Source organism: Bufo bufo, chromosome 9 (genome assembly GCF_905171765.1).
Source record: "Bufo bufo chromosome 9, aBufBuf1.1, whole genome shotgun sequence".
Taxonomy (NCBI): domain Eukaryota; kingdom Metazoa; phylum Chordata; class Amphibia; order Anura; family Bufonidae; genus Bufo; species Bufo bufo.
In genome coordinates, this window is record NC_053397.1 from 36186704 (window position 1) to 36212227 (window position 25524).

At 47.6% G+C, this 25524-nt stretch overlaps 1 protein-coding gene across 4 annotated transcripts in view; it reads left to right on the forward strand.

Annotated features, from left to right (window-relative positions):
* The window catches only part of TASOR (transcription activation suppressor), a 96542-nt gene that overhangs the window by 24812 nt on the left and 46206 nt on the right, over positions 1–25524 (forward strand). For 3 of the 4 annotated variants that reach the window (XM_040408700.1, XM_040408702.1, XM_040408703.1), the window contains exons 7-11: positions 1386–1513; positions 12951–12985; positions 18971–19076; positions 19179–19282; positions 19365–19468. In XM_040408700.1, the coding sequence (XP_040264634.1) occupies positions 1386–1513; positions 12951–12985; positions 18971–19076; positions 19179–19282; positions 19365–19468 (477 nt within the window). The remainder of the gene's footprint in view (positions 1–1385; positions 1514–12950; positions 12986–18970; positions 19077–19178; positions 19283–19364; positions 19469–25524) is intronic. The other variant, XM_040408701.1, reaches the window with a different exon arrangement.

The following is a 25524-nucleotide window of genomic DNA, read 5'->3' on the forward strand; positions in this document are numbered from 1 at the left end:
GGAATAGAATGTGTTGTCTTCCCAATGCATTTGTGTGTATGGAAATAAAAGCTATTAGAAGGATTTTTGAGCTTTATTCACTTTTTTAAACACACTATTATTTTGAACACAACTGTACAAACTCCATGCAGATGTTGTCTTTGGTCGTATTCAAACCTAAGACCCCAGCGCTGCAAGGCACAAGTACTAACCACTGAGCCATGTTATCAGTCGGAATAAGGAGAGTAGGACTCGGGCAAATTCCTGGCAGTGGCTTATCTTACTGAGAAGCATGAATCTAATGTATTTAAAGCTTAGAGGTTATTTCACGAAACATATTCTACAATTTTCAAAACAGCATCTGGATTTGAATAATTTTATAATTGTAGTCGAGTCACATTATGACCACCAGCTAATATCCAGAGTAACTGCTGTGTGCATCATGGACAGCAGCTAGACGGGCGGGAGTGACTCAGTAAGGTCCTTGTAGGTTGTCGCAGGTATCTGGAGCCATGCTGACTGCAGTATATCTCACAAGCTGCTGGAGAGGGTGAACACGACATACAAGGTGGTCCTACAGATGCTCACTTGGGTTCAAGTCTGGGGAATTAGGAGGTCAGGGTTTTCCACTTAAAAAAAAACTACCGAAGTTATTCAACCAAGTCACGCGCGACTTCGCGAATAACTATCTTCGCCTCATTGGAGCCCATACATTCTAATACTGTACAGAGATTAATCTTTATACAGTATTCTGAAGTTTTGAATGCGACTTCGGATGAAGCATACGAAGCTCTCTTCACTCAACACTAGTTAGGATCTAACAGTTTATTGGTAGCTGCCTGGGAGAGGTTAAAAAGTTATTCGAAAAGATTGTTCCTACACTTACACTACACTTTGCCTGCCTAACAGTGGCATTATTTAGAATGCCCCACTCATCAATGACTCTCCTCTTAACCTACTAATTAAGCCATTATGCTGTATGCAAAGTTTCCAATGTGTTTAGTCCTTGCTGCACCCTTGATGTAGTATCAAGGAATGTAAATAAAAATCATAAATTAGGTGATAGAGCACATAATGTCCTACACACAATATTTGAACCTTATTGGTATGCATGTGCCAGTTGTATCCTATATATTACCAGTTAAATACCCACCAAAATCCCTTTCAAATTTTCCAACCAGTAGGAGATTGTTGATAGGATTATCGTTTGTTGATCTTACTCCTAGACATCCTGGTCCATCAATAAGCTATTGGATCTGTCAGAGATACTCTTTTCCATACACCGTTGTCCCCAGTCATTCACAGCGCATGTTGAGAAAACCGAACCACCCCGATTGTGTAGATATAATATAAAGATGCAATATGCTAGAATTTATAAAAAATATAAATTATTTTATATTTTTTAGTATTATTTTTATGAGTATGGATTTGATGAAATTCTCAAGAGACCTCGACATGTGTGTCCTTACGCTGTTGTGTCATTTGGGTACAAGACCGAGCAGAAACCAAGACGACCATCTTCACCTCTGCCAAGGTTAGTGCATCTACATTTTCTGTTCAGACACACATTTCTCGTGCATGGCATTGGGGGACACAGCACCATGGGTATATGTCCAACTACCACTAGGAGGCGACACTAGACATAAAAAGTGTTGGCTCCTCCCCGTTGGGCTATACCCTCTCCACAGGCACTAGGCTGATCAGTCTTGTTCTAGTGTCCGTAGGAGGCAGACCTGACCTGCTTTTTGCGCAGGTCTTCCTGCTACTTTTTTTTTTTTCTTCTATGCAGGCTCTGGCCTGCTGCAGGGGTGGTTCCATCGTGTTCCACTTTAGTTGCCCCCCTGCGGGCGCGTACTCAGGTGCCTGGCAGCCACCCAGTCCCCAAATCTGCTTCCGCACTGGAATTCCGGCAGTCCCACGGTTCCCGTGTTGAGTCCGCCGAGGGGGTGGTTATTGCTGCGCCTGAAGACGTCTGAGGGTGAGTATGTTCCCTTAGATTAGGGTCTCCCACACTCCTCCCCGGGGAGGATTAGGGTCTCCCACACTCCTCTTCCGTTTTTCTCTCTCTGGGGGGTCGCTTCTCCAGTTCTCTCCCCCACCTGGCCCCCGTTCGTCGCGGCAGCTCCGGAGCTCGAGCGCGACCGTTCGTCCCTGGCCGTGCTCCACTAATTGAGGCCCTGGCTTTTCGGGCCTACTAGGCCGCAACACCCCGCCCACTCCTGAGCTTCCCGGGCTTGCTCTGTCACCTCCCCTCCGTGGGAGGAGCCTGGGAGGGGCCTCTCCTGCCTGTCCAATCCAGCTCCAGCGCGGGTTCCCTGCTCTGTCTCAGAGGGGTGGTTCTTCCTCTTGCTGCTGGCTCCTTCTCTCACCGGGTCGCCATCTTGCTCTCCTGCATGGGGCGCGCTGGGATACAGCTCCTGGGGTCTGGTAAGCAGCCTGTGGCTGATTTGCTTCTGCAGGCTCCTCCCTCCCCTCTCTCAATTGCCTCATTCTCCTGCAGCCCTTACCACCTGATCTATGAGCTGCTGCAGCACCTCTTGGGAACGTGGCATCCGGGGCCAGATAGGACAGCCCTGCTGCTCTGAGGGCCTCCTCTCCCAGCTTCCCTATCGGATCGCCACGTATTTCACGTGCGTCCGTTGTCTACGGAGGTTTCCATGTGGTCAGCTTGTCCCCCCCCCCCCCCCTCCCACCCTTTTGTGTAGGTCCCCTCTGAATGGGCTCCCTCCCTGTCGAACCATGGGAACCTTGCTTGACTCTCCCAATCCCAAATTCCGTTCCCCCCACCCCCGCCCCTCCAGGGTCCTCCCTGCAGATGGGGCACGCTCACGCTCAGATACAGGGTCACGCAAGGAGTAGCCCACAGACCAACCTCGGGTGGTTTCAACTAGCTTCCACCCCTCCTCCGCATCCTCGGGTCACCCCCAGGACAGGCCTGAGGCTGGTGACGAAGCCTTCTCTGTCAGTTGCCTCTGGGGACACCTTTGCACCGATTCCCTCGGAACAGAGCATCAGGCAGTCCTCCACCATACAGAATCCCTCTGTGAGGTCAAGACAAACGTGCACGGAGGAACCTACCTTATTCAGGGTTGGTGCCCCTCTAGTGAACTTTCGGATGGCGCTCTCCTGCCTGCACAGGTAATTACTGCACAGGTAAGGCAGCCATTACCGTGCTTAGCAACTGGGACACCTACGTGTTGTCTCTGGTACGTACGCCCTCGTAGGCTGTACACGACAGACCTTCCTGGTTCCCCTATACCAGGGGCTATGTTCTAAGCTGATAATTCAGGCAAACGCCTCTTGTGGGGTTGGTAACCCTTCTCGGCCTCTAAAAGTTCTTTTGTAGTGCCTGAACCAGAGATATACAGGCCGACTTCTATTGCCGTGGCGATTACATCTTTCTGTTTCCAGCCACCTTGTTACTTTCATAGGTAGAGTTCCTACACCTACTCCAGATGCTGTAGCCATTACTCCTGGCTGACTCTATGGTGTTCCATGCAGCACTATTTCCCCCTACCGGGCGAGATATACAGGCCGCCTTCAATTGCCGTAGCAATTGCACCTGTCTGTTTCCAGCCACCTTGCTCCCTTCATAGGTAGAGTACCTACACCATCTCCGGATGCTGTATCCAATATCCCAGGCGGGCTCTATTGTGTTCCGTGCGGCACTATTTCTCCCTTCCGGGCGAGATATAGAGGCCACTCTCAATTGCTGTAGCAATTGCCTCTGTTTGGTTCTAGTGGGCACCAACTTGCCATTTTGTTCCCTTCATAGGTAGAGTACCTACACTTCTCCCTTGTTATGAGCCTTCTTGCCTATTCTGTGCTTTTCTCCTGTTGGGTCACATGGTTCTCCTGCACCTGTATGCCCAACCGGTGGCATGGCTGTTCATTTCCCACCCTCGGGGACTGCTTTGGGACGTCCCATGGTGCTGTGTCCCCCAATGCCATGCACGAGAAAATTGGATTTTTTGTACTCACCGTAAAATCCTTTTCTCGTAGTAGGCATTGGGGGACACAGATCCCACCCTATGTTTTTTACTTCCGCTTCTCCGGGCTGGTCTCTTGATCTTTCCCAGTACGGGAGTTGTTGGTTCCTTGCCTTTCTTCTCTCTCCTACTGCTTTTGGTACAAACTGATCAGCCTAGTGCCTGTGGAGACAGTATACCCAACGGGTAGGAGCCAACACTTTTTGTATGTCCAGTGTCGCCTCCTAGTGGTAGTTGGACATATACCCATGGTGCTGTGTCCCCCAATGCCTACTACGAGAAAAGGGTTTTACGGTGAATTGACCATAAAATTTCTTAAGAAGGTTGTGCTGTAATGGGCAACTTTCATCTATTTGAAAAACAAGGAATTCGTGTACTGTTCTGACCATGCCCTGACTTCAGATGACTGATGCGAGATGACAGCATTTATTTAGATCAGAGGACCACATTAAATTGCAACCCCCTGCTTCAGTAAAATTAAAGAAAATGCTTGCTCATACAAGGCCCGATTGACACCACTTCCAAGCAGGTTGCACACAAAAGACTTTGCACCCTACCCTTAATGAGTGGTGTGCCACCTTCAGTGTCTGACGGGACAGGGTACTTTTTTATGGAAGCTGTACGTAAGAGTATAGCCTTCCAGCAATGATGTAATACCATGGAGATAGACCACACTACTTCTACAGGGTTGAAAGTGAGTGATCCCAGCTATGAACTCCTTTTACTTTTTGACCTTTTTCTGCAGCCACCATTAGGGGGAGCTCAGCGCAAAGAGATTTTACAGCTGCCATTGAGTGGTAACTGTAGAAATGCCTGTTCACCTAACTACCATTAGAGGTGTGTGAAGGAAGCCATTTTTATCATGTACTGAAGGGAGGTAGGATATACAAAGTTATAAAGGGGAGATGTATCGATGTTTTCTTTCAGTTGTCTGGTGTAAATGTTATGATGCCCTCCTATATTATGCTGAAATATGCCTAAATTAGACTTATTTCAGGCGCAGATGGCGGCGCAGCAATTAGTTGTGCTGCTATCTGCAACTTCGCCCCACCATCGTCGGTTCTAAAATTGTGGGCGGGGAAGGGGGCGGCCTGTCAGGCCCGTCTCATTTGCCACTTTCTATGCCTGTTTTAGGCGTAGAAAATGGTCTGAATGTAAGATGGCTCGGAAGCTGTCTTACATTTAGAACTAGCGTTGGATGTGCTGAAGTTATGGAGAGGCCAGCGTCTTTATTAAGACCGGCATCTAAAACGCCAGTCTTAATAAATGTGCCCCATAGTTTTAGGAAACATGCTGCAGAGTTCTGAAAGCTGGCATGTTCTGTATTTCATGACCTTTTCGTTGTAGATATGTTTAGCAATGATGGTTTACAATAAATGGAGGGGGTGATTAAAGGGAACCTGTCACCTTGATTTAGTGCATAGAGCTGGGGACATGGGCTGCTAGATGGCCACTAGCTCATCTGCAATACCCAGTCCCAAAAACAGGAGACGAGGCTCGAGCCTCTGAAAAAAAGATATCATTGAGGAAACTCTGGGCATATGAAGTATCAGGGAAAAAAGGAACCAGATACAGGCCCAGGAAATCTCAGCAGGGACACACTGGACTGAGACATGGGAGTAGGAGAGTACTCCATCAGCCTAAGGCTACTTTCACACTAGCGTTCGGGGCTCCGCTTGTGAGTTCCGTTTGAAGGGTCTCACAAGCGGCCCCGAACGGATCCGTCCAGTCCTAATGCATTCTGAGTGGAGGCGGATCCGCTCAGAATGCATCAGTCTGGCACCGTTTGTCCTCCGCTCCGCTCAGCAGGCGGACACCTGAACGCTGCTTGCAGCGTTCGGGTGTCCGCCTGGCCGTGCGGAGGCAAACGGATCCGTCCAGACTTACAATGTAAGTCAATGGGGACGGATCCGTTTGAAGTTGACACAATATGGCTCAATTTTCAAACGGATCTGTCCCCTATTGACTTTCAATGTAAAGTCAAAACGGATCCGTTTGCATTATCATGAACAAAAAAAAAGTTTTTTTTTTTTTTTTTTTTGTTCATGGTAATGCAAACGGATCCGTTCTGAACGGATCTAAGCGTTTGCATTATAGGAGCAGATCAGTCTGTGCAGATACCAGACGGGCCCGCTATGAACGCAAGTGTGAAAGTAGCCTAAGGAGGAAGGATTCTAAAACAGGAGGAGGTTCCTCCCGAAGGAGACCATACGGCGGAATTGCAAACCGTAGCACTAAACCACTCAATACCAGGTACTTGACGTGGGAGGATGGGAAAAGAGACACGAATCCCAAGAGGACCACAAGGCTATTGGAACCCATAAAGGGAACAATCAACCCAGGCCACGCCCCCCCCCCCCTCCAAAAAAACCAAAAACGATTGTCATGCAGAGCCTGAGTGGTCAAATGAACGAGGACAGGGACTCCAGAAGGAGTACCCGGGATGGGCTCACAAGGAACCAGGAGCTGAACCACCAGAAGACAACGCAAGCCAGAATATCCAGGAAAGGTGAAATGAAACTACCATAGGCGAAGGGACATTGGCCATGGACAACTAGCCATTCCAAGAATAGTGACTAGCAAACTGTATACATTGTCCCAGAGAGGGCAAGTACAGCAGCTCGGGATGTACCACTAAATCGACAGACATCCATATGCATAAGGAATGCAGAAGTCACCATGACAAAGTCGGGTGAGACTACACAGAAATGTAGAAACCAGCTGTGACCGGCATACTGAAAACTCCCAGGGGGGAGAAAGTACCTGATAGGTGCAGACGACAGCAAGGTCCAAGGGGACTGCCCCTCTGTCATGTAGTACAACTAAGCAGAGAATATAAGGGAATACCGAGAACACCTGGACCCAGAAGGAACTACGGGACCCTGTCCGATGGCAGAGCAATCAGCTGAAAGTTCACCTACCAGGCAGGTGTGTGGCGCTCAGTGGTCATGTCCCTGACCCGTCAGGGAGGACGTCCAGCGACTATAAATGCCGTTGACCCCAGAAGGATTCCGTGTGGCGAAGGACATCCAGCGATGACCGAAAACTGCTGCAGCGGCCGGTGCTCACCAAGCTACGTGCCCCAACAAGGTAGAAGATCCAGTGGAGATCCCTGTACTCCACCAGGAATGGGCCGCTCTGTAATAGGAAACAACGCGAGTACTCCTCTATAACATGGGGTAACGCAGAGCGCAGCATACCATAGTACCTTATAGAGATGGGCAAGAGCAACCCTAGCACAAAGGCCAACAACCACCTGGCCATGGTGTAGGGAGCGTGATTGTATGTGGACCACCCGCCGGATCAGAACAGATCAGGAGCTACCAGAAGTAGCACTAGACCGACAAGGTGGGGGTTGGGGCCACGGCAATTGGAGGAGGACTCAATATCTCGTCCGGTAAGGGAGAGAAAATGCCACATGGTACACCATAAAGTCAGACAGGAGTAACGGCTACAGCATCTGGATATGGTGCAGGTACTCTACCAATGAAGGGATCAAGGTGGCAGGGAACAGACAGGTGCAATTGAAGGCGGCCTGTATATCTCGCCCGGAAGGGAGAAATAGTGCCGCATGGAACACCATAGAGCCAGCCAGGAGTAATGGCTTCAGCATCTGGAGTAGGGTACTCTACCTATGAAAGGAGCAAGGTGGCTGGAAACAGACAGATATAATTGCTTTTTACTTGCCAACCTACAGGAGGCGTTTGCCTGAGCTAACAGCTTGCCTAGAACAGGAACCCCCTGTAATAAGGTAGAGTGGCGAGCACCAGGATGGGCACCCGGTGGAAACACTCTCAAATGTGTAAAGCATAGCCCCTGGTATAGGGGAACCAGGAAGGCTTGTCAGGTACAGCCTATGGCAGTGGTGCAGGTACCCCCCTGTTAAGGAGAAGGCGTATGTACCAGAGACACCACGTAGGTGACTCAGTATGCTAAACACGGGGACGGCTGCCTTACCTGTGCAGTCAGGGGAGCGCCATCCAAAAATCCACTAGAGGGGATACCAACCCTGGGTAGGAGAGGTTCCTCCGTGCACGTTAGTCTTGACCTCCCAGAGGGCTTCTGTATGGAGGAAGACCGCCTGATGCTCTGTTCTGAGGGAATCTGTGCAGAAGTGTCCCCAGATGCAACGGATGGGGTGACAGGAAAGGATTCGTCACCAGCCTCAGGACTGTCCTGGGGAGGACCCGAGGATGCCGAGGAGGGGTGGAACCCTGTTGAGACCACCCGAGGTTGTACTGTGAGCTACCCCTTGCCGGACCCGGTATCTGAGCGTGCCCCATCTGCAGGGAGGCCAGAGGTGGCCGCAATTTGGGTAGGTAGCGGTCCAGCGACTCCGCCAGTGATTGGGAGAGTCTGACAAGGTTCCCATGGCTTTGACAGGGAGGGAGCTCATTCAGGGGGGGACCTACACAAAAGGATTGGTCAGGGGACACGATGGGGTCTGGGAAGAGGTACTGCACACAAGCAGGGACAGGCTGACCGCATGGCAGCCTTCGTAGACAGCGGACGCACATGAAAACACGTGGCGATCCGAGGAGAGGCTGGGAGAGGAGACCCTCATAGAGCAGCCAGCAGAGGCTGTCTTATCTGGACCCGGATGCCATGTTCCCCAAAGCGGGGCTGCAGCAGCCATAGAGTTGGTCAGGAGGGCTGCAGGAGAAATGAAGCAAACCCACGTTAGACCAGGAAAGGGTGGAGGAGATAGCCCCCTCCCGAGGGCCGCGCGGGGTCAGAAATGCCCGGGAAGCAAGGAGGAGGGGTCGAGAAGATCGCTGCCTAGCAGGCCCAAAAGCCGGGCCTCTATTTATGGGGTGGCCGGGAATGGAGCGAGGGGGGCGGGGCAAATCGCGGCCGACAGAGGGCCCTCCGGACCCACAAAACTAGGTGAGGAGGGTGGGGGTGGGGGGGAGAAGCGACGCCTGGGGATGGGCGGATCAGGGCAAACGGAGCACCTGGGAGCTGGGAACGGGCCATGGGGAGAAGACTGTGTGGCCAAGGAGGAGAGAAAAACCAACCATGGGGGAAGAGAAAGGAGGGGAAACAAGAATATAACCCCCCCCCCCCCCCCCCCCCCCCAAAAAAAAAAAGGGGGGGTTGGCTTGGAGGAAGATGGAGGCTTCCCAGGACCCCCAGCTAAGGTGGAGGGACAGGGCAATATACTCACTGTCCAATATACTCACCATCAGATGTCTTCGGGCGCCGCAGGGTCACCCCTTCGGCAGACTCAACACTGGAACCGTGGGAATGCTGGCAAGCCACTGCGGATGCAGTCTGTGGGGACTGGGTGACCGGCGATGGCACAGAAGTATGTGCCCGCAGGGGGGGGGGGGGGCCAAACTAAAGTGGAACACGATGGAGCCCCAGCCTGCAGCAGGTATAACGGAGAGAAAAAAAGAATAAAAATAAATAAATAAAAAAAACAGCAGGACCTGCAAAAAAAAGCAAGACAGGTCTGCTTCCTACGGACACTAGACTAAAAACTGAATAGCCTCGTGCCTGTGGAGAGGGTATAGCCCACCTGGGAGGAGCCAACACTTTTTTTGTTTAGTGGTAGTTGGACGTATACCCATGGTGCTGTGTCCCCCAATGCCGTGCACGAGAAACAACTGTTTGGAACATTCTTAAAAAGAAGGAACGCATCGGTGAGCTCAGCAACACCAAAAGACCCGGTAGACCACGGAAAACAACTGCGGTGGATGACCGAAGAATTCTTTCCCTGGTGAAGAAAACACCCTTCACAACAGTTGGCCAGATCAAGAACACTCTTCAGGCGGTAGGTGTATGTGTGTCAAAGTCCACAATCAGGAGAAGACTTCACCAGAGTGAATACAGAGGGTTCACCACAAGAGGTAAACCATTGGTGAGCCTCAAAAACAGGAAGGTCAGATTAGTTTGCCAAACAACATCTAAAAAAGCCTTCACAGATGAGTATGGAGAAGGAAAGGAACTGCTCATGATCCTAAGCATACCACCTCATCAGTGAAGCATGGTGGTGGTAGTGTCATGGTGTGGGCATGTATGGCTGCCAATGGAACTGGTTCTCTTGTATTTATTGATGATGTGACTGCTGACAAAAGCAGCAGGATGAATTCTGAAGTGTTTTGGGGCAATATTATCTGCTCATATTCAGCCAAATGCTTCACAACTCATTGGACGGTGCTTCACAGTGCAGATGGACAATGACCCAAAGCATACTGCAAAAGCAGCCAAAGTTTTTTAAGGCAAAGAAGTGGAATGTTCTGCAATGGCCAAGTCAATCACCTGACCTGAATCCGATTGAGCATGCATTTCACTTGCTGAAGACAAAACTGAAGGGAAAATGCCCCAAGAACAAGCAGGAACTGAAGACAGTTGCAGTAGAGGCCTGGCAGAGCATCACCAGGGATGAAACCCAGCGTCTGGTGATGTCTATGCGTTCCAGACTTCAGGCTGTAATTGACTGCAAAGGATTTGCAACCAAGTATTAAAAAGTGAAAGTTTGATTTATGATTATGTCCCATTACTTTTGGTCCCTTAACAAGTGGGAGGCACATATGCAAGCTGTTGTAATTCCTACACCGTTCACTTGATTTGGATGTAAATACCCTCAAATTAAAGCTGACAGTCTGCAGTTAAAGCACATCTTCTTCGTTTCATTTCAAATCCATTGTGGTGCTGTATAGAGCCAAAAATGTTAGAATTGTGTTGACGTCCCAATATTTATGGACCCGACTGTGTGAAATCCATATACTTTACTAATTTTTCTTCTTTAAAGAGCTGAGTAATGACCTAAATTCAAAGCATTATAGTGTCATGTGATACTATCAATTCCTCTCTGACCGCAGGTCTACAGTATTCTACTCACATATGAGTGACATACCAGAGTCCAAATTAGGGGGCAAATTTTAATCTGCATGGCGTGACACCCCTCCCCCCCCCATCTGCCTGCTCTAACTGCTCAGATCAACAGAAGTTTATCCCCTTAAATGGCACAGTCAATAGTAGGGCTGCACGATATGGGAATTTTGTGCGATTGCGATTAGGGCCCTAAAAATTGCGATAACGATGTGCGATGCGATATTTTAAGGGAATTGTGCTAGAGGTCTATTTGCTTGGATTTTCCCATATGAGCCGCTGACGCGGCTGGGTATGACATAGTTATGGGGGATCTGTGGATGGCGCTGTTATGTGGGGGATCTGTGGATGGCGCTGTTATGTGGGGGATCTGTGGATGGCGCTGTTATGTGGGGGATCTGTGGATGGCGCTGTTATGTGGGGGATCTGTGGATGGCGCTGTTATGTGGGGGATCTGTGGATGGCGCTTTTATGTTGGGGATCTGTGGATGACGCTGTTATGTGGGGGATCTGTGGATGACACTGTTATGTGGGGGATCTGTGGAGGTGTAGATCTGTGGAGGACGCTGTTATGTGGGGGATCTGTGGATGGCGCTGTTATGTGGGGGATCTGTGGATGGCGCTGTTATGTGGGGGATCTGTGGATGGCGCTGTTATGTGGGGGATCTGTGGATGGCGCTGTTATGTGGGGGATCTGTGGATGGCGCTGTTATGTGGGGGATCTGTGGATGGCGCTGTTATGTGGGGGATCTGTGGATGGCGCTTTTATGTTGGGGATCTGTGGATGACGCAGTTATGTGGGGGATCTGTGGATGACACTGTTATGTGGGGGATCTGTGGAGGTGTAGATCTGTGGAGGTGTAGATCTGTGGAGGACGCTGTTATGTGGGAGATCTGCGGAGGACGCTGTTATGGGGGACCTGCGGAGGACGCTGTTATGGGGGACCTGCGGAGGACGCTGTTATGGGGGACCTGCGGAGGACGCTGTTATGGGGGACCTGCGGAGGACGCTGTTATGGGGGACCTGCGGAGAACGCTGTTATGGGGGACCTGCGGAGGACGCTGTTATGGGGGACCTGCGGAGGACGCTGTTATGGGGGACCTGCGGAGGACGCTGTTATGGGGGACCTGCGGAGGGCACTGTTATGGTGGACCTGCGGAGGGCACTGTTATGGTGGACCTGCGGAGGGCACTGTTATGGTGGACCTGCGGAGGGCACTGTTATGGGGGACCTGCGGAGGGCACTGTTATGGGGGACCTGCGGAGGGCACTGTTATGGGGGACCTGCGGAGGGCACTGCTATGGGGGATGTGTGCTATGACACATGGGGCCACGAGGGGGGCCAGCATAAGACACACATATAGCATCTTATGCTGGTCCCCCTCATGGCCCCATGTGTCCCTTCATGTGTTAACTCTCCTATTCATAAAATGGCCAGCCTCTGTACTTTCACAGTTTCACTATGAATGCACTGCAGTGCAGAGAGCGGCAGAGAGCGAGCCGGCCGGCACGTGACTGACGTCACTGTCACGCTCCTCCCACTTAATTCAGGAAGCAGGAGCGTGACTAAGTGACGTCAGTCACGCTGCCTCGCTCGCTCCCGCTCGTCGCTGCAGAGCATTCATTGTAAAAGGAAGTACAGAGGCTGGACCTGTTATCAATAGGACAGAGGACTTTATCAATAGGGGCCCCTTCATATATAATAATCGCGGCATTTTCGGCTCGGCCGAATCGCCAAACCGCATTTGCCGATTATCGCGATTCGATTACTTTTGCGATATATCGTGCAGCCCTAGTCAATAGCAACCAATCTAAGTAGTTTTAGAAGGAGGGGGCTCCCTCTGTCTCTTTTCAGCACCCTGCGAATGAAATCATGGCCCAGGCCTGCCTGCAGTGTATACCCATTAGGCTGCTCCTGATGGTGCCTGTTGATATAGCACTGACATTATAATACACGGTACTGCTTATGACGTATATATTGTATTATGGAAGCAATCAAAAATCGTCTGTTAAAGTTCTGGTAGAACTAATAAGGGGGTTAAAGGAAAAATTGGAATCATTCTGACTTTTTTTTTATTTTAATAAAACAAAGACAATGCACAGTTCTTATTTGACTTAGTCTGTTTTTTTTTTGTTTTTTTTAAGCAGGCCAGTGAACATCAGTGTTGATCATTATAACGGTATGTATGGCCTTCAGTATGTATAATATAGGGTATGTGCCATGAAAAATAATGTACCATAAAAACTTGGGCTTTTGCAATGAGGGTGTCATCATTGCAGTCTTTGCATCCAAGCTCCACTTTTTTCTATGTTCAGTCTCTCCCTGTCTGCTTTGACAAGTCCAGGTAGTGGAAAAGCAACGAGGGGGGAGCTGGCTACAGAAAAGAGTGGAGCTTTAGTGCAACAAGAGCAATAGTAACTCCCTCCTTGCTCCTAATTTGCATGTTAACAGAGCCTCAGATCAACAAAAGAAAAACAGTTTTAATCAGGTGATCCACAGCTGTGTGTCTATGCAAATAGTTGGATAGGTAGGTCGCTGGTGACAGATTCACTTTAGGGTCCATTCACATGTCCGTGTGTGTCTGCGGATCCACAAAACAGACGCCGGCAATGCGCGTTCCGCATTTTGCGGACGGCACATCGCCGGCACTAATAGAATATGCCTATTCTGCGGACTAGAATATGACATGTTCTATTTTTTCGGGAACGGAAGTGCGGGTCATAGAAATGAATGGGTCTGCAATTCCGTTCCGCAAAATGCAGAACAGAATTGCGGACGTGTAAATGGACCCTTAAAGGGGTTCTCTGGGATTTACATATTGATGACTTACCCTTAGGGTAGTGTAATGTATGTAGAGCAGCACTAATGTACCTTACTGACTCAATTCAGGAGATATGCATCAGCCTGTCTCAGGCACCAGACCCACTGTCGCCTACGATAGACGTTCAAATAGTAGGTGACGGCAGCATCATTCACCATTAATTCTTTATTTGTTGTTGGTCCATGACATATGTACAAAAAAGACCAATAATAGCAGCAACGTTTCGACTACGATGTAGTCTTTGTGAAGCCTAGTATACAGTGCTTACTACAAACCTTTATATGATACAGGTCACCACCCGTGGTTCACATATAACCAATTACAATAGGCAATTGTTATTCATCCACGCCCTACTTGAAAGGCTGCCAATAGGATTATACCCATTGGTAATTGCCCCACTTGTGCACCTGTGTACAATTATAACAAACACCTATCCACCAATGAACACCTCACCTCATGTGTCCTGCACAGTCCGACATCTCCGTTTACCTAATGCGTATGTCTCTCAATCCGTGCGTTATGTCCTATCCCCGCCCAATTAAATCATGTGATCGTGGCCGCAGTCACTGGCTCACTCACCAGTTTTCATTCAGGTCCGACCTATAGATCATCCTCACTGGTGTGTACACTCGTAGGAGCGTACCGCTCCATGCTTCTCCCCGTAGTCTCTAGATCACGTGTTTCTATCTGGATCACATGACCGGCTACAGTGCTTGCCCCTGATCATACCAGCTTACTTGCACAACCCAAGGGGTCATGTTACCAAGGTAACCGACGCTGCAGGTGATAATACTATATATCTACCACAGACTAAAAGTGACTGCTGCATTCATGAACCCATGATGATCTCTTGTCTGCAGTGGTGTCTGAATCAGTGTGTATATATACTCATAAGCACTTCCTACTTTGCTCTTGCTATATATATGCTGTGAACTGTGAATAATAATACTTTCTAGTGCAATGTTTTTTTTTTTTTTTCTAGTGTAATGCTTTAGTTTAAATGTAAGTTCTTGTTCCTCTGTCCATGGCATCTAGGATTGCTCCAAACAACATTTCATTGTATTGTACAGTGACAATAAAGGCATCTTATCTTATCAGCACTTCTATTGAGTGATTTATATTGACACCTTGTCACCTTGATGTACCTATACGGAGCTTCCACTATAATAACGAAGTTGTAAACCACGGATCGCAAGCTGTGCCAGACCATGCATGTGAAGTGCTCAGTGTTGTTCACGATTAACCCCTGCAAGAACAATAATAAAAACAGTTAAAATCTACATAAAAGTAGCAATATACTTCAAGTCTATACTGTTAAAGATCATTCCTTTTCTATAGTACTCACATTAAATTCAGTATTCAGACTAAATGGTTGCAGTGCTCTTAGCATAAATATCCATTTCAATTCCTTTTTTCTAAGGATCATTTCTCTGTCACCCTTTTTCTCAGCTTTCCCACAGAGTCAATTACTCTAAATCGCTGTTGATTAATTGAATGGCCACATTCTATAAAGTGTTAGGCAACAGGCTTTATCTATCGATCTCTTCCTAATGGTACTTTTGTGTTTATAGATTTTTTTCTCTAATATCCATCATGGTCTCTCCTATGTAGATCAAGATCCATGGGCATTGAATCATATAGATGACCTCCCTTCATCAACATGTGTAATATCCTCTGATCTTAAATTTTCATCCTGTATAGGGGTGCACAAAGGTATCGCCTTTCATCATGTTGCAACACCCCAAACAGGGGAAATTGCCATTTCTTACTTAGAGCTAAAACCTGCGGTCTATCTATTTGTGCACTACCTAGATCAGTTTTCACCAATCGATCCCTAAGATTAGCTTTCTTTTTATACAGTTGCAAGAAAAAGTATGTGAACCCTTAAGAATGATATGGATTTCTGCACGAATTGGTCATAAAATGTGATCTGATCTTCATCTAAGTCACAACAATAGACAATCCCAGTCTGCTTAAACTAATAACACACAAAGAATTAAATGTTACCAGGTTTTTATTGAACACGCCATGTAAACATTCACAGTGCAGGTGGAAAAAGTATGTGAACCCCTAGACTAATGACCTCTCCAAGAGCTAATTGGAGTGAGGTGTCAGTCAAATGGAGTCCAATCAATGAGATGAGATTGGAGGTGTTGGTTACAGCTGCCCTGCCCTATAAAAAAAACACACCAGTTCTGGGTTTGCTTTTCACAAGAAGCATTGCCTGATGTGAATGATGCCTCGCACAAAAGAGCTCTCAGAAGACCTACAATTAAGAATTGTTGACTTGCATAAAGCTGGAAAGGGTTATAAAAGTATCTCCAAATGCCTTGCTGTTCATCAGTCCACGGTAAGACAAATTGTCTATAAATGGAGAAAGTTCAGCACTGCTGCTACTCTCCCTAGGAGTGGCCGTCCTGTAAAGATGACTGCAAGAGCACAGTGCAGACTGCTCAATGAGGTGAAGAAGAATCCTAGTGTCAGCTAAAGATTTAAAAAAGTCTCTGGCATATGCTAACATCCCTGTTAGCGAATCTACGATACGTAAAACACTAAACAAGAATGGATTTCATGGGAGGATACCACAGAGGAAGCCACTGCTGTCCAAAAAAAAATTGCTGCACGTTTACAGTTTGCACAAGAGCACCTGGATGTTCCACAGCAGTACTGGCAAAATATTCTGTGGATAGATGAAACCAAAGTTGAGTTGTTTGGAAGAAACACACAACACTATGTATGGAGAAAAAGAGGCACAGCACACCAACATCAAAACCTCATCCCAACTGAAGTATGGTGGTGGGGGCATCATGGTTTGGGGCTGCTTTGCTGCGTCAGGGCCTGGACGGATTGCTATCATTGAAGGAAAAATGAATTCCCAAGTTTATCAAGACATTTTGCAGGAGATCTTAAGGCCATCTGTCCACCAGCTGAAGCTCAACAGAAGATGGGTGTTGCAACAGGACAACGACCCAAAGCATAGAAGTAAATCAACAACAGAGTGGCTTAGGGCTCTTTCACACCTGCGTTATTGTCTTCCGGCATAGAGTTCCGTCGTCGGGACTCTATGCCGGAAGAATACTGATCAGGATTATCCTAATGCATTCTGAATGGAGAGAAATCCGTTCAGGATGCATCAGGATGTCTTCAGTTCCGGTACGGAACGTTTTTTGGCCGGAGTAAATACCGCAGCATGCTGCGCTTTTTGCTCCGGCCAAAAATCCTGAAGACTTGCCGCATGGCCGTATCCGGGATCAATGCCCATTGAAAGGCATTGATCCGGATCCGGCCTTAAGCTAAACGTTGTTTCGGCGCATTGCCGGAGCCGACATTTAGCTTTTTCAGAGTGGTTACCATGGCTGCCGGGACGCTAAAGTCCTGACAGCCATGGTAAGTGTAGCGGGGAGCGGGGGAGCAGTGTACTTACCGTCCGTGCGGCTCCCCGGGCGCTCCAGAGTGACGTCAGGGCGCCCCAAGCGCATGGATCACGTCATCCATGCGCATGGGGCGCTCTGACGTCATTCTGGAGCGCCCGGGGAGCCGCACGGACTGTAAGTATACCGCTCCCCCGCTCCCCGCTCCTACTATGGCAACCAGGACTTTAATAGCGTCCTGGGTGCCATAGTAACACTGAAAGCATTTGGAAGACTGTTCCGTCTTCAAATGCTTTCAGTACACTTGCGTTGTTACGGATCCGGCAGGCACCTCCGGCAACGGAAGTGCATGCCGGATCCCAACAACGCAAGTGTGAAAGAGGCCTTAAACAGAAGAAAATACACCTTCTGGAGTGGCCCAGTCAGAGTCCTGACCTCAACCCGATTGAGATGCTGTGGCATGACCTCAAGAAAGCGATTCACACCAGACATCCCAAGAATATTGCTGCCATCAAGGGAGGTGCTTCAAATTCTCAGATAGTGGGTAAACCTCTGTGTAATATATGCCATTCCTTCCTTTAGAATGTTCGCTATTTTGCCACCTATGATCACCAAAAGTGGATACAAACGGAATCCTCTGTATTGTACTCAGTAGTCGAAACGTTGCTGCTATTGGTCTTTTTTGTAAATTTTTTCATGGATTTAACAACAAATAAAGAATTAATGGAGAGTGATGCTGCTGTCATCTACTATTTGAACGTTTACCCTTAGGGTAGGTCATCAGTATGAGATGGGTGGGAGTCCTACTCCTGTCAGCCCTGTCGATCAGCTGTTTGAGGGAGCGTCATGGCCTTCTCGCAGCTTGCCAAGCATAGTGCCATACATTGTATAGCGGCTGTGTTGGTATTGCAGCTCAGCCCCATTCACTTGAATGGGGCTGAGCTGCGCCTAGGCCATGTAATTGATGAATGTGATGTCACGTCTGGCGCTTATGGAGCAATTCGGCCTCTTTGTACAGCTGATCTAATATTGATGACCTATCCTGTTCACTTTTTCCTGCGTTTCTCAGTTTGTTACTAACCACAGGGAAGAGAGAGAACAACGGGACTCCCAGTGCTTAGGGCGGACAGTAGGTATAAAGGAATATAGTACTCCTTTTGTCAGTGCTAAGCATTGGCAGGTCTGTTATTCTCTTACCTGTGCTCAGAGAAGCGCCAAGATAAATGTGCAGAGCTGGTAGCAAGGCACAAAGGCAGGGACACAAGCAGAGACAGGGCACATTTAGGAAGCCAAAGACAAGGGTAGTGACCTGAGAGGCCTTTCACTATATGTTCCACATAGTTGTCTTCAGCGATAAGTAGACACTGAAGACTGGTTCCCCTTAGTAAGGGCTCATGCACAAGACCGTATACCCTCCGAGACATTTGGTCCGTGAGCAAGCCATATGTCCCGGAGCAGCATACATCGCACACACGGGAGCGCACAGCATCATAGGTTACTATGATGCTGTGTGCATCGGGCTGCCCGCGGGACTAGTGTCCCGCACTCGTATGATGTTATGAGTGCGGGACAATAGCCCCTCGGGCGGCCTGATGCACACAGCATCATAGTAACCTATGATGCTGTGCGCTCCCGTGCGCACAATGTATGCCACTCCGGGACATATGGTATGTCTCGGAGGGCATACCGTCGTGTGCATGAGCCCTAATACTCAGGAAAATCTTTACACACTGTTTTCTAGTAAAAATAAACACCTTTCCTTAATAAAGTATATTACAAAAATGCTTAACATCCCTGTCCCTATACTATATAAAAAAAATAACCAAAACGACAGTTACACTTTAAATGTGTACTGAGTATTTAAATGTGTATTTGGATAGGCCATATGAATGTATTCAATAACATACGGTATAATATTATGATAAATTTACCATTACAGTGTTAAACATTAATGCTCATTTTATTCTTATAGACCGTAGCAGTTTTATTTTATGGAGGGGGCAGCTTTTAAGTAAAGGAAAACCTCTATGCCATGCTTCTTTGAAATCTACAACAGGCCCATTTTTTCCATACAAACTGTGAGTTCACTATTTTTTTTATTCTTTTTGTTCGTGTACCAAAACCAGAAAATGGCTATTTGTTCTTGTTGTACATTACATGTAATGGCTTGTGTTCTTTAGGCCTGATAAAATCGATTTGGACATTGTCATGAGACTGGAGCAGATTAAAAAAAGAATTCCACCATTGCTGTTGTATAAGGAGACCCACAGCAGGTCTAAGGAAGGTAAGCATTAGGTTAGTATTATATTTAGAATGTATGATAATTATACTTTTGTTTTAAAATCAATTTTTACTTAATTTTTCAGTTTTAAAAGGTGGAGTGTATAGCCGTCTCTATGAAGTGTCTAACAAGACCAAGACAGGAAAAGAATTGCAGGGTTTATTGCATAAATTGGAGAAAGAAAGACTGGTAAGATTTGTTTGTTTTTGTGTTAGATTAGCATATATCTGGTGCAGATTTTATAAAATAACAGGCACAATAACCCCTTTCAGACCTACGCCGGTACTGTATTTAAACATGGTCCCGCTCAGATCAAAGCTATCTCCATGTCCCAAAGCGTCCCTTTTAAAATATAAATGTAATCACCATTTTGCTGTTTTTTCGTCGTCTGAACTTCTAAAAAAAAATTTAATAAAGAGTGATCAAAAGTAACGCTCTAAAATGGTATTAAGAACTACAGACTGCCCTGGAAAAAATTAGCCCCCACACAGCTCGTAGACTTGCCTATAAGGCCACTTTAACACAGGCGAGTTTTCCGCGCGGGTGCAATGCGTGAGGTGAACGCATTGCACTCGCACTGAATCCGGACCCTTTCACTTCAATAGGGCTGTGCAGATGAGCGGGGATTTTCACGCATCATTTGTGCATTGCGTGAAAATCGCAGCATGTTCTATATTATGCGTTTTTCACGCAACGCAGGCCCCATAGAAATGAATGGGGCTGCGTGAAAATCGCAAGCATCCACAAGCAAGTGCGGATGCGGTGCGATTTTTACGCATGGTTGCTAGGAGATGATAGGGATGAGCAACCCCATTAAAGTAAATTCACTATTATTTTCCCTTTATAGCATGGTTATAAGGGAAAATAGTAGCATTCTTAATACAGAATGCTTACTAAAATGTCGATTGAGGGGTTAAAAAATAAACTAAAAATAACTCGCCTTATCCACTTGATCGCGCAGCCGGCATAGTCTTTCTTCTTCTTTCAGGACCTGCAAAAGGACCTTTGACGTAATTGCGTTCACCACGTGGTGAGCACGATTACGTCATCACAGGTCCTTTTGCCGGTCTTTAAAGAAGAAGAAAGATGACGATGCCGGCTGCGCGATCAAGTGGATAAGGTGAGTTAGTTAATTTTTTTAAAATTTATTAACCCCTCAATCGACATTTTAGTAAGCATTCTGTATTAAGAATGCTACTATTTTCCCTTATAACCATGTTATAAGGGAAAATAAAATCTACAGAACACCTAACCCAAACCCAATCTTCAGTGAAGAAGTTCGGGTCTGGGTACCACATTCAGTTTTTTATCACGTGCTTGCAAAACGCATTGCACCCGCGCGATAAAAACTGAACAATGCAATTGCAGTCAACTGACTGAAATTGTGTGCTCACTCGCGCGGGTTTCCCACAATGCACACGCGACGCATCCTGAGCAAATTCGGGATGTCCGTGTGAAAGAGGCCTAAAGGTTAACCACCTCCCGACCGCCTAACGCACGGATGCGTCCGGAAGGTGGTTGATTCATTCCTCCTGGACGCATCCGTGCGTCATCTCGCGAGACGCGAGATTTCGGGTATTGCCGGCCCGCGCATGCGCATCGCGGGCCGGCAAAAGTTAAAGAACAATTTCGTCACCAGCCTGCCAGCAACGATCATTGGCTGGCAGGCTGGCGATTTTCAAAAAATCCAATCACAAGCCATATAACAGATCATATTAGTAAATATGATCTGTTATATGGCTTGTCTGCTCCTGTGCTGGTCCTTTTCGTCGGTTGGATCCAGCACAGGAGCAGACTGAACTGTGAGTACACCAAACACTACACCTTAGCCCCAGATCACCCCCCTGCACCCCAATTAACCCTTTGATCACCCCTTTGATCGCCCCTGTCAATCACTAGTGAAAGGAAAAAAAGTGATCAGTGTAAACTGTCACTTTTTTTTTTCCACTAGTATTGGCTGTTAGGTTTTAGGGATAGTTTAGGCCCCTTGGTTAGGTAGTTAGCGTCAGTTAGCGCCCAGCCCACTGCACCGCAGTCACTTTTATTCGCTGATTAGCGTATCGCTAATCAGCATTTGTACTTTTATAGTATCTGTAAGTGATCAAAACTGATCACTGTCAGATCTATACTTGTATTAGTGTCACCTTAGCTCGCCCTCCACCCAAAACGCAGTGTTTGCCCGATCAGGCCTGATCGGTCGCCCACACGTGCGTTCACCCACGCCCGCCCCGCCGCAGTGACAAAAAATTTTTTGTTTTTTGATCACTGCACATTCACTGTACACGCACTGCGGCGATAAAAAAATCAGTTTTGATATTTTTTATCAACCGCAGCGGCCTCCGGTACTTCGCTAGCCTCCCCTTTGTAAGACAGGTTTGCTTTTTTTCTTGGGTAGTCTCAGGGAATACCCCTAAATTTAGTAGTCCAAAATGTCAAACAGGGGGTATTCTTCTGAAGAGGCCTACAGGATTCTGACCCAGTCGGATGAGGAGTGGGAACCCTCATCTGACGAATCTAGCGGGTCAGAATATGAACCTGTGGAAAGCAGTGGCTCTCTGACCCAAAGTTCGGACGAGGAGGCTGAGGTCCCTGATAGCACCAGGCGTACCCGGCCCCGTGTCGCTAGACCACAGGTTACGCAGGATCCGCTTCAAGAGCAGCAGAGTGGGGCTGTCGCTGCCGGATCACGTGGTGAGGCATACACCAGCAGCGCAGCCCTTCCTGGACCTAGTACCAGCACTGCCGTACAACATGGTGAAGTAGCGAGCACCAGAAGGGCAGTTGAAGCTGGTACGGTGGCACGTGCAGTAGTTACCCCGTCGCAGCCACCGCACAGACAGGCCCGTAGAGCCCCTAGAGTCCCTGAGGTGCTGGCAAACCCTGATTGGCAGTCACCAACTTCAGCCGCACCTGTAGTTCCCCCTTTCACCGCCCAGTCTGGAGTTCGGGTTGAGACGGCTCAAATCGGTTCGGCCCTGGGATTTTTTGAGCTGTTCTTGACTGCGGAGCTCTTGGACTTAGTCGTGGCAGAGACAAACCGGTATGCCACACAATTTATAACCGCAAACCCGGGAAGCTTTTATGCCCAGCCTTTCCGGTGGAAACCAGTCCAAGTTTCCGAAATTAAAATTTTTCTGGGCCTTCTCCTCAACATGGGTCTAACTAAAAAGCATGAATTGCGGTCATATTGGTCCACGAACCCAATTCATCACATGCCCATGTTCTCTGCTGCTATGTCCAGGACACGATTTGAGACCATCCTCCGTTTTCTGCATTTTAGCGACAACACCACCTCCCGTCCCAGAGGCCACCCAGCTTTTGACCGGCTCCACAAAATTCGGCCCCTCATAGACCATTTCAACCAGAAATTTGCAGATTTGTATACCCCCGAGCAAAACATCTGCATAGACGAGTCCCTAATACATTTTACCGGGCGCCTTGGCTTCAAACAATACATCCCAAGCAAGCGTGCCCGGTATGGGGTCAAATTGTATAAGCTCTGTGAAAGGGCCACAGGCTATACCCACAAATTTCGTGTCTATGAGGGAAAAGATCAGACCCTGGAGCCGGTCGGTTGCCCTGACTACCTGGGGAGCAGTGGGAAGACAGTCTGGGACTTGGTGTCACCCTTATTCGGCAAGGGGTACCATCTTTATGTGGACAATTTCTACACAAGTGTGGCCCTCTTTAGGCATTTGTTTCTAGAACGGATTTGCGCCTGTGGCACCGTGCGACCTAGTCGCCGGGGCTTCCCCCAACGGCTTGTTACCACCCGTCTTGCAAGGGGGGAGAGGGCTGCCTTGTGTAATGAAGAACTGCTCGCGGTGAAATGGAGAGACAAGCGTGACGTTTACATGCTCTCCTCCATTCACGCAGACACGACAATCCAAATTGAGCGAGCAACCCGTGTCATTGAAAAGCCCCTCTCAGTCCACGACTATAATTTGCTCATGGGAGGGGTGGACTTCAATGACCAGATGTTGTCTCCGTATTTAGTTTCCCGCAGAACCAGACGCTGGTATAAGAAGGTGTCTGTATATTTGATTCAATTGGCGCTGTATAATAGTTTTGTTCTCTACAGTAAGGCTGGGAGAACACGATCCTTCCTCAAATTCCAGGAAGAGATCATCGAGAACCTCCTGTATCCAGAAGGTTCCGTGGCCCCATCCACCAGTGTAGTTAGCCGTCTACACGAGCGACATTTCCCCAATGTCGTTGCTGGTACCTCAATCCAACCGTCACCCCGAAAAAGATGTCGTGTCTGTAGCAGGAGTGGAATAAGGCGTGACACCCGCTATTTCTGTCCTGACTGCCCTGACCACCCTGCCCTATGCTTAGGAGAGTGTTTCCGGAAGTACCACACACAGGTACACCTAGCATAGGGATCACATCTCACCAGGACAGGCACACAGGGCTATTAGGGCCCATTCACTCACAGCTGCTGCAAACGTCTCCTTTCACATGGGACAAAGTGCATAACGTACTTCGCCACATCTTTGGGCGATTTGCGCTTTGCACATTGACCCATGGGGAAGGAGAGGTTTGTTCTATAAAGGTAAAAAAAAAACAAAAAAAAAAAAAACACCAGTAAGCAAAAAGGTTAATGTTCAGTTCAAAAAGTTAAAGTTTCTATGTTCTCTTCCAAAGTTAATAAAATTATTGTGTTGCGGCCTGGTTTTTTCTCTTTTTTTTTTTTTTTTTTACCTTCCAGGTGGACCAACCGATCGACTAGCTGCAGCACTGATGTGCATTCGGACAGAAGCATTGCGCTGCTGTCAGATTACACGCAAGTCGGTGTATGCGGCGCTGCAAGACGAGATTTCTCCTCTGCAGTAAAAGATACGTTTGCCGAGGCATATGAGCTGAGGAGGTGGCGGTGTTCATATACTTTGGCAAACACTTTGTATATATAAAAAAAAAAATCCCGGCAATGATTTATTCATCCACATCGATTGATGTGAATGGAGAAATCGGGTTTGCCAGGGCATACGAGCTAAGTGGGCATGGATGTTGGGCGGAGCTCCTATGTCCTGGCAGACGCCTTTCCCCTCCTTTTTCTTTTTTTGGCAGAGATTTTTTCATCCACATTGATCGATGCGAATGAAGAAATCTGTGCTGTTCATTTTTTTCTTTCAGCCCAGCGGCTGAACGGAAAAAAAAAATCTCATTACCTGTATGCTCAATATAAGGAGAATAGCAGAAACTCCTAATGCTGGGCATACATGTAATGATTGCGGAGACCCTCAAATGCCAGGGCAGTACAAACACCCCACAAATAACACCATTTTGGAAAGAAGACACCCCAAGGTATTCGCTGAGGGGCATATTGAGTCCATGAAAGATTGAAATTTTTGTCCCAAGTTAGCGGAAAGGGAGACTTTGTGAGAACAAAATCCAAAAAATCAATTTCCGCTAACTTGTGCCAAAATTTTTTTTTTTCAATGAACTCGCCATGCCCCTCATTGAATACCTTGGGGTGTCTTCTTTCCAAAATGGGGTCACATGTGGGGTATTTATACTGCCCTGGCATTTTAGGGGCCCCAAAGCGTGAGAAGAAGTCTGGTATCCAAATGTCTAAAAATGCCCTCCTAAAAGGAATTTGGGCCCCTTTGCCCACCTAGGCTGCAAAAAAGTGTCACACATATGGTATCTCCGTATTCAGCAGAAGTTGGGGAATATGTTTTGGGGTGTCATTTTACATATACACATGCTGGGTGAGATAAATATCTTGGTCAAATGCCAACTTTGTATAAAAAAAATGGGAAAAGTTGTCTTTTGCCAAGATATTTCTCTCACCCAGCATGGGTATATGTAAAATGACACCCCAAAACACATTCCCCACCTTCTCCTGAGTACGGAGATACCAGATGTGTGACACTTTTTTGCAGCCTAGGTGGGCAAAGGGGCCCACATTCCAAAGAGCACCTTTCAGATTTCACAGGTCATTTACCTACTTACCAGACATTAGGGCCCCTGGAAAATGCCAGGGCAGTATAACTACCCCACAAGTGACCCCATTTTGGAAAGAAGACACCCCAAGGTATTCCGTGAGGGGCATGGCAAGTTCCTAGAATTTTTTATTTTTTGTCACAAGTTAGTGGAAAATGATGATTTTTTTTTTTTTTTTTTTTTTCATACAAAGTCTCCTATTCCACTAACTTGTGACAAAAAAAAAAAAATTCCATGAACTCACTATGCCCATCAGCGAATACCTTGGGGTCTCTTCTTTCCAAAATGGGGTCACT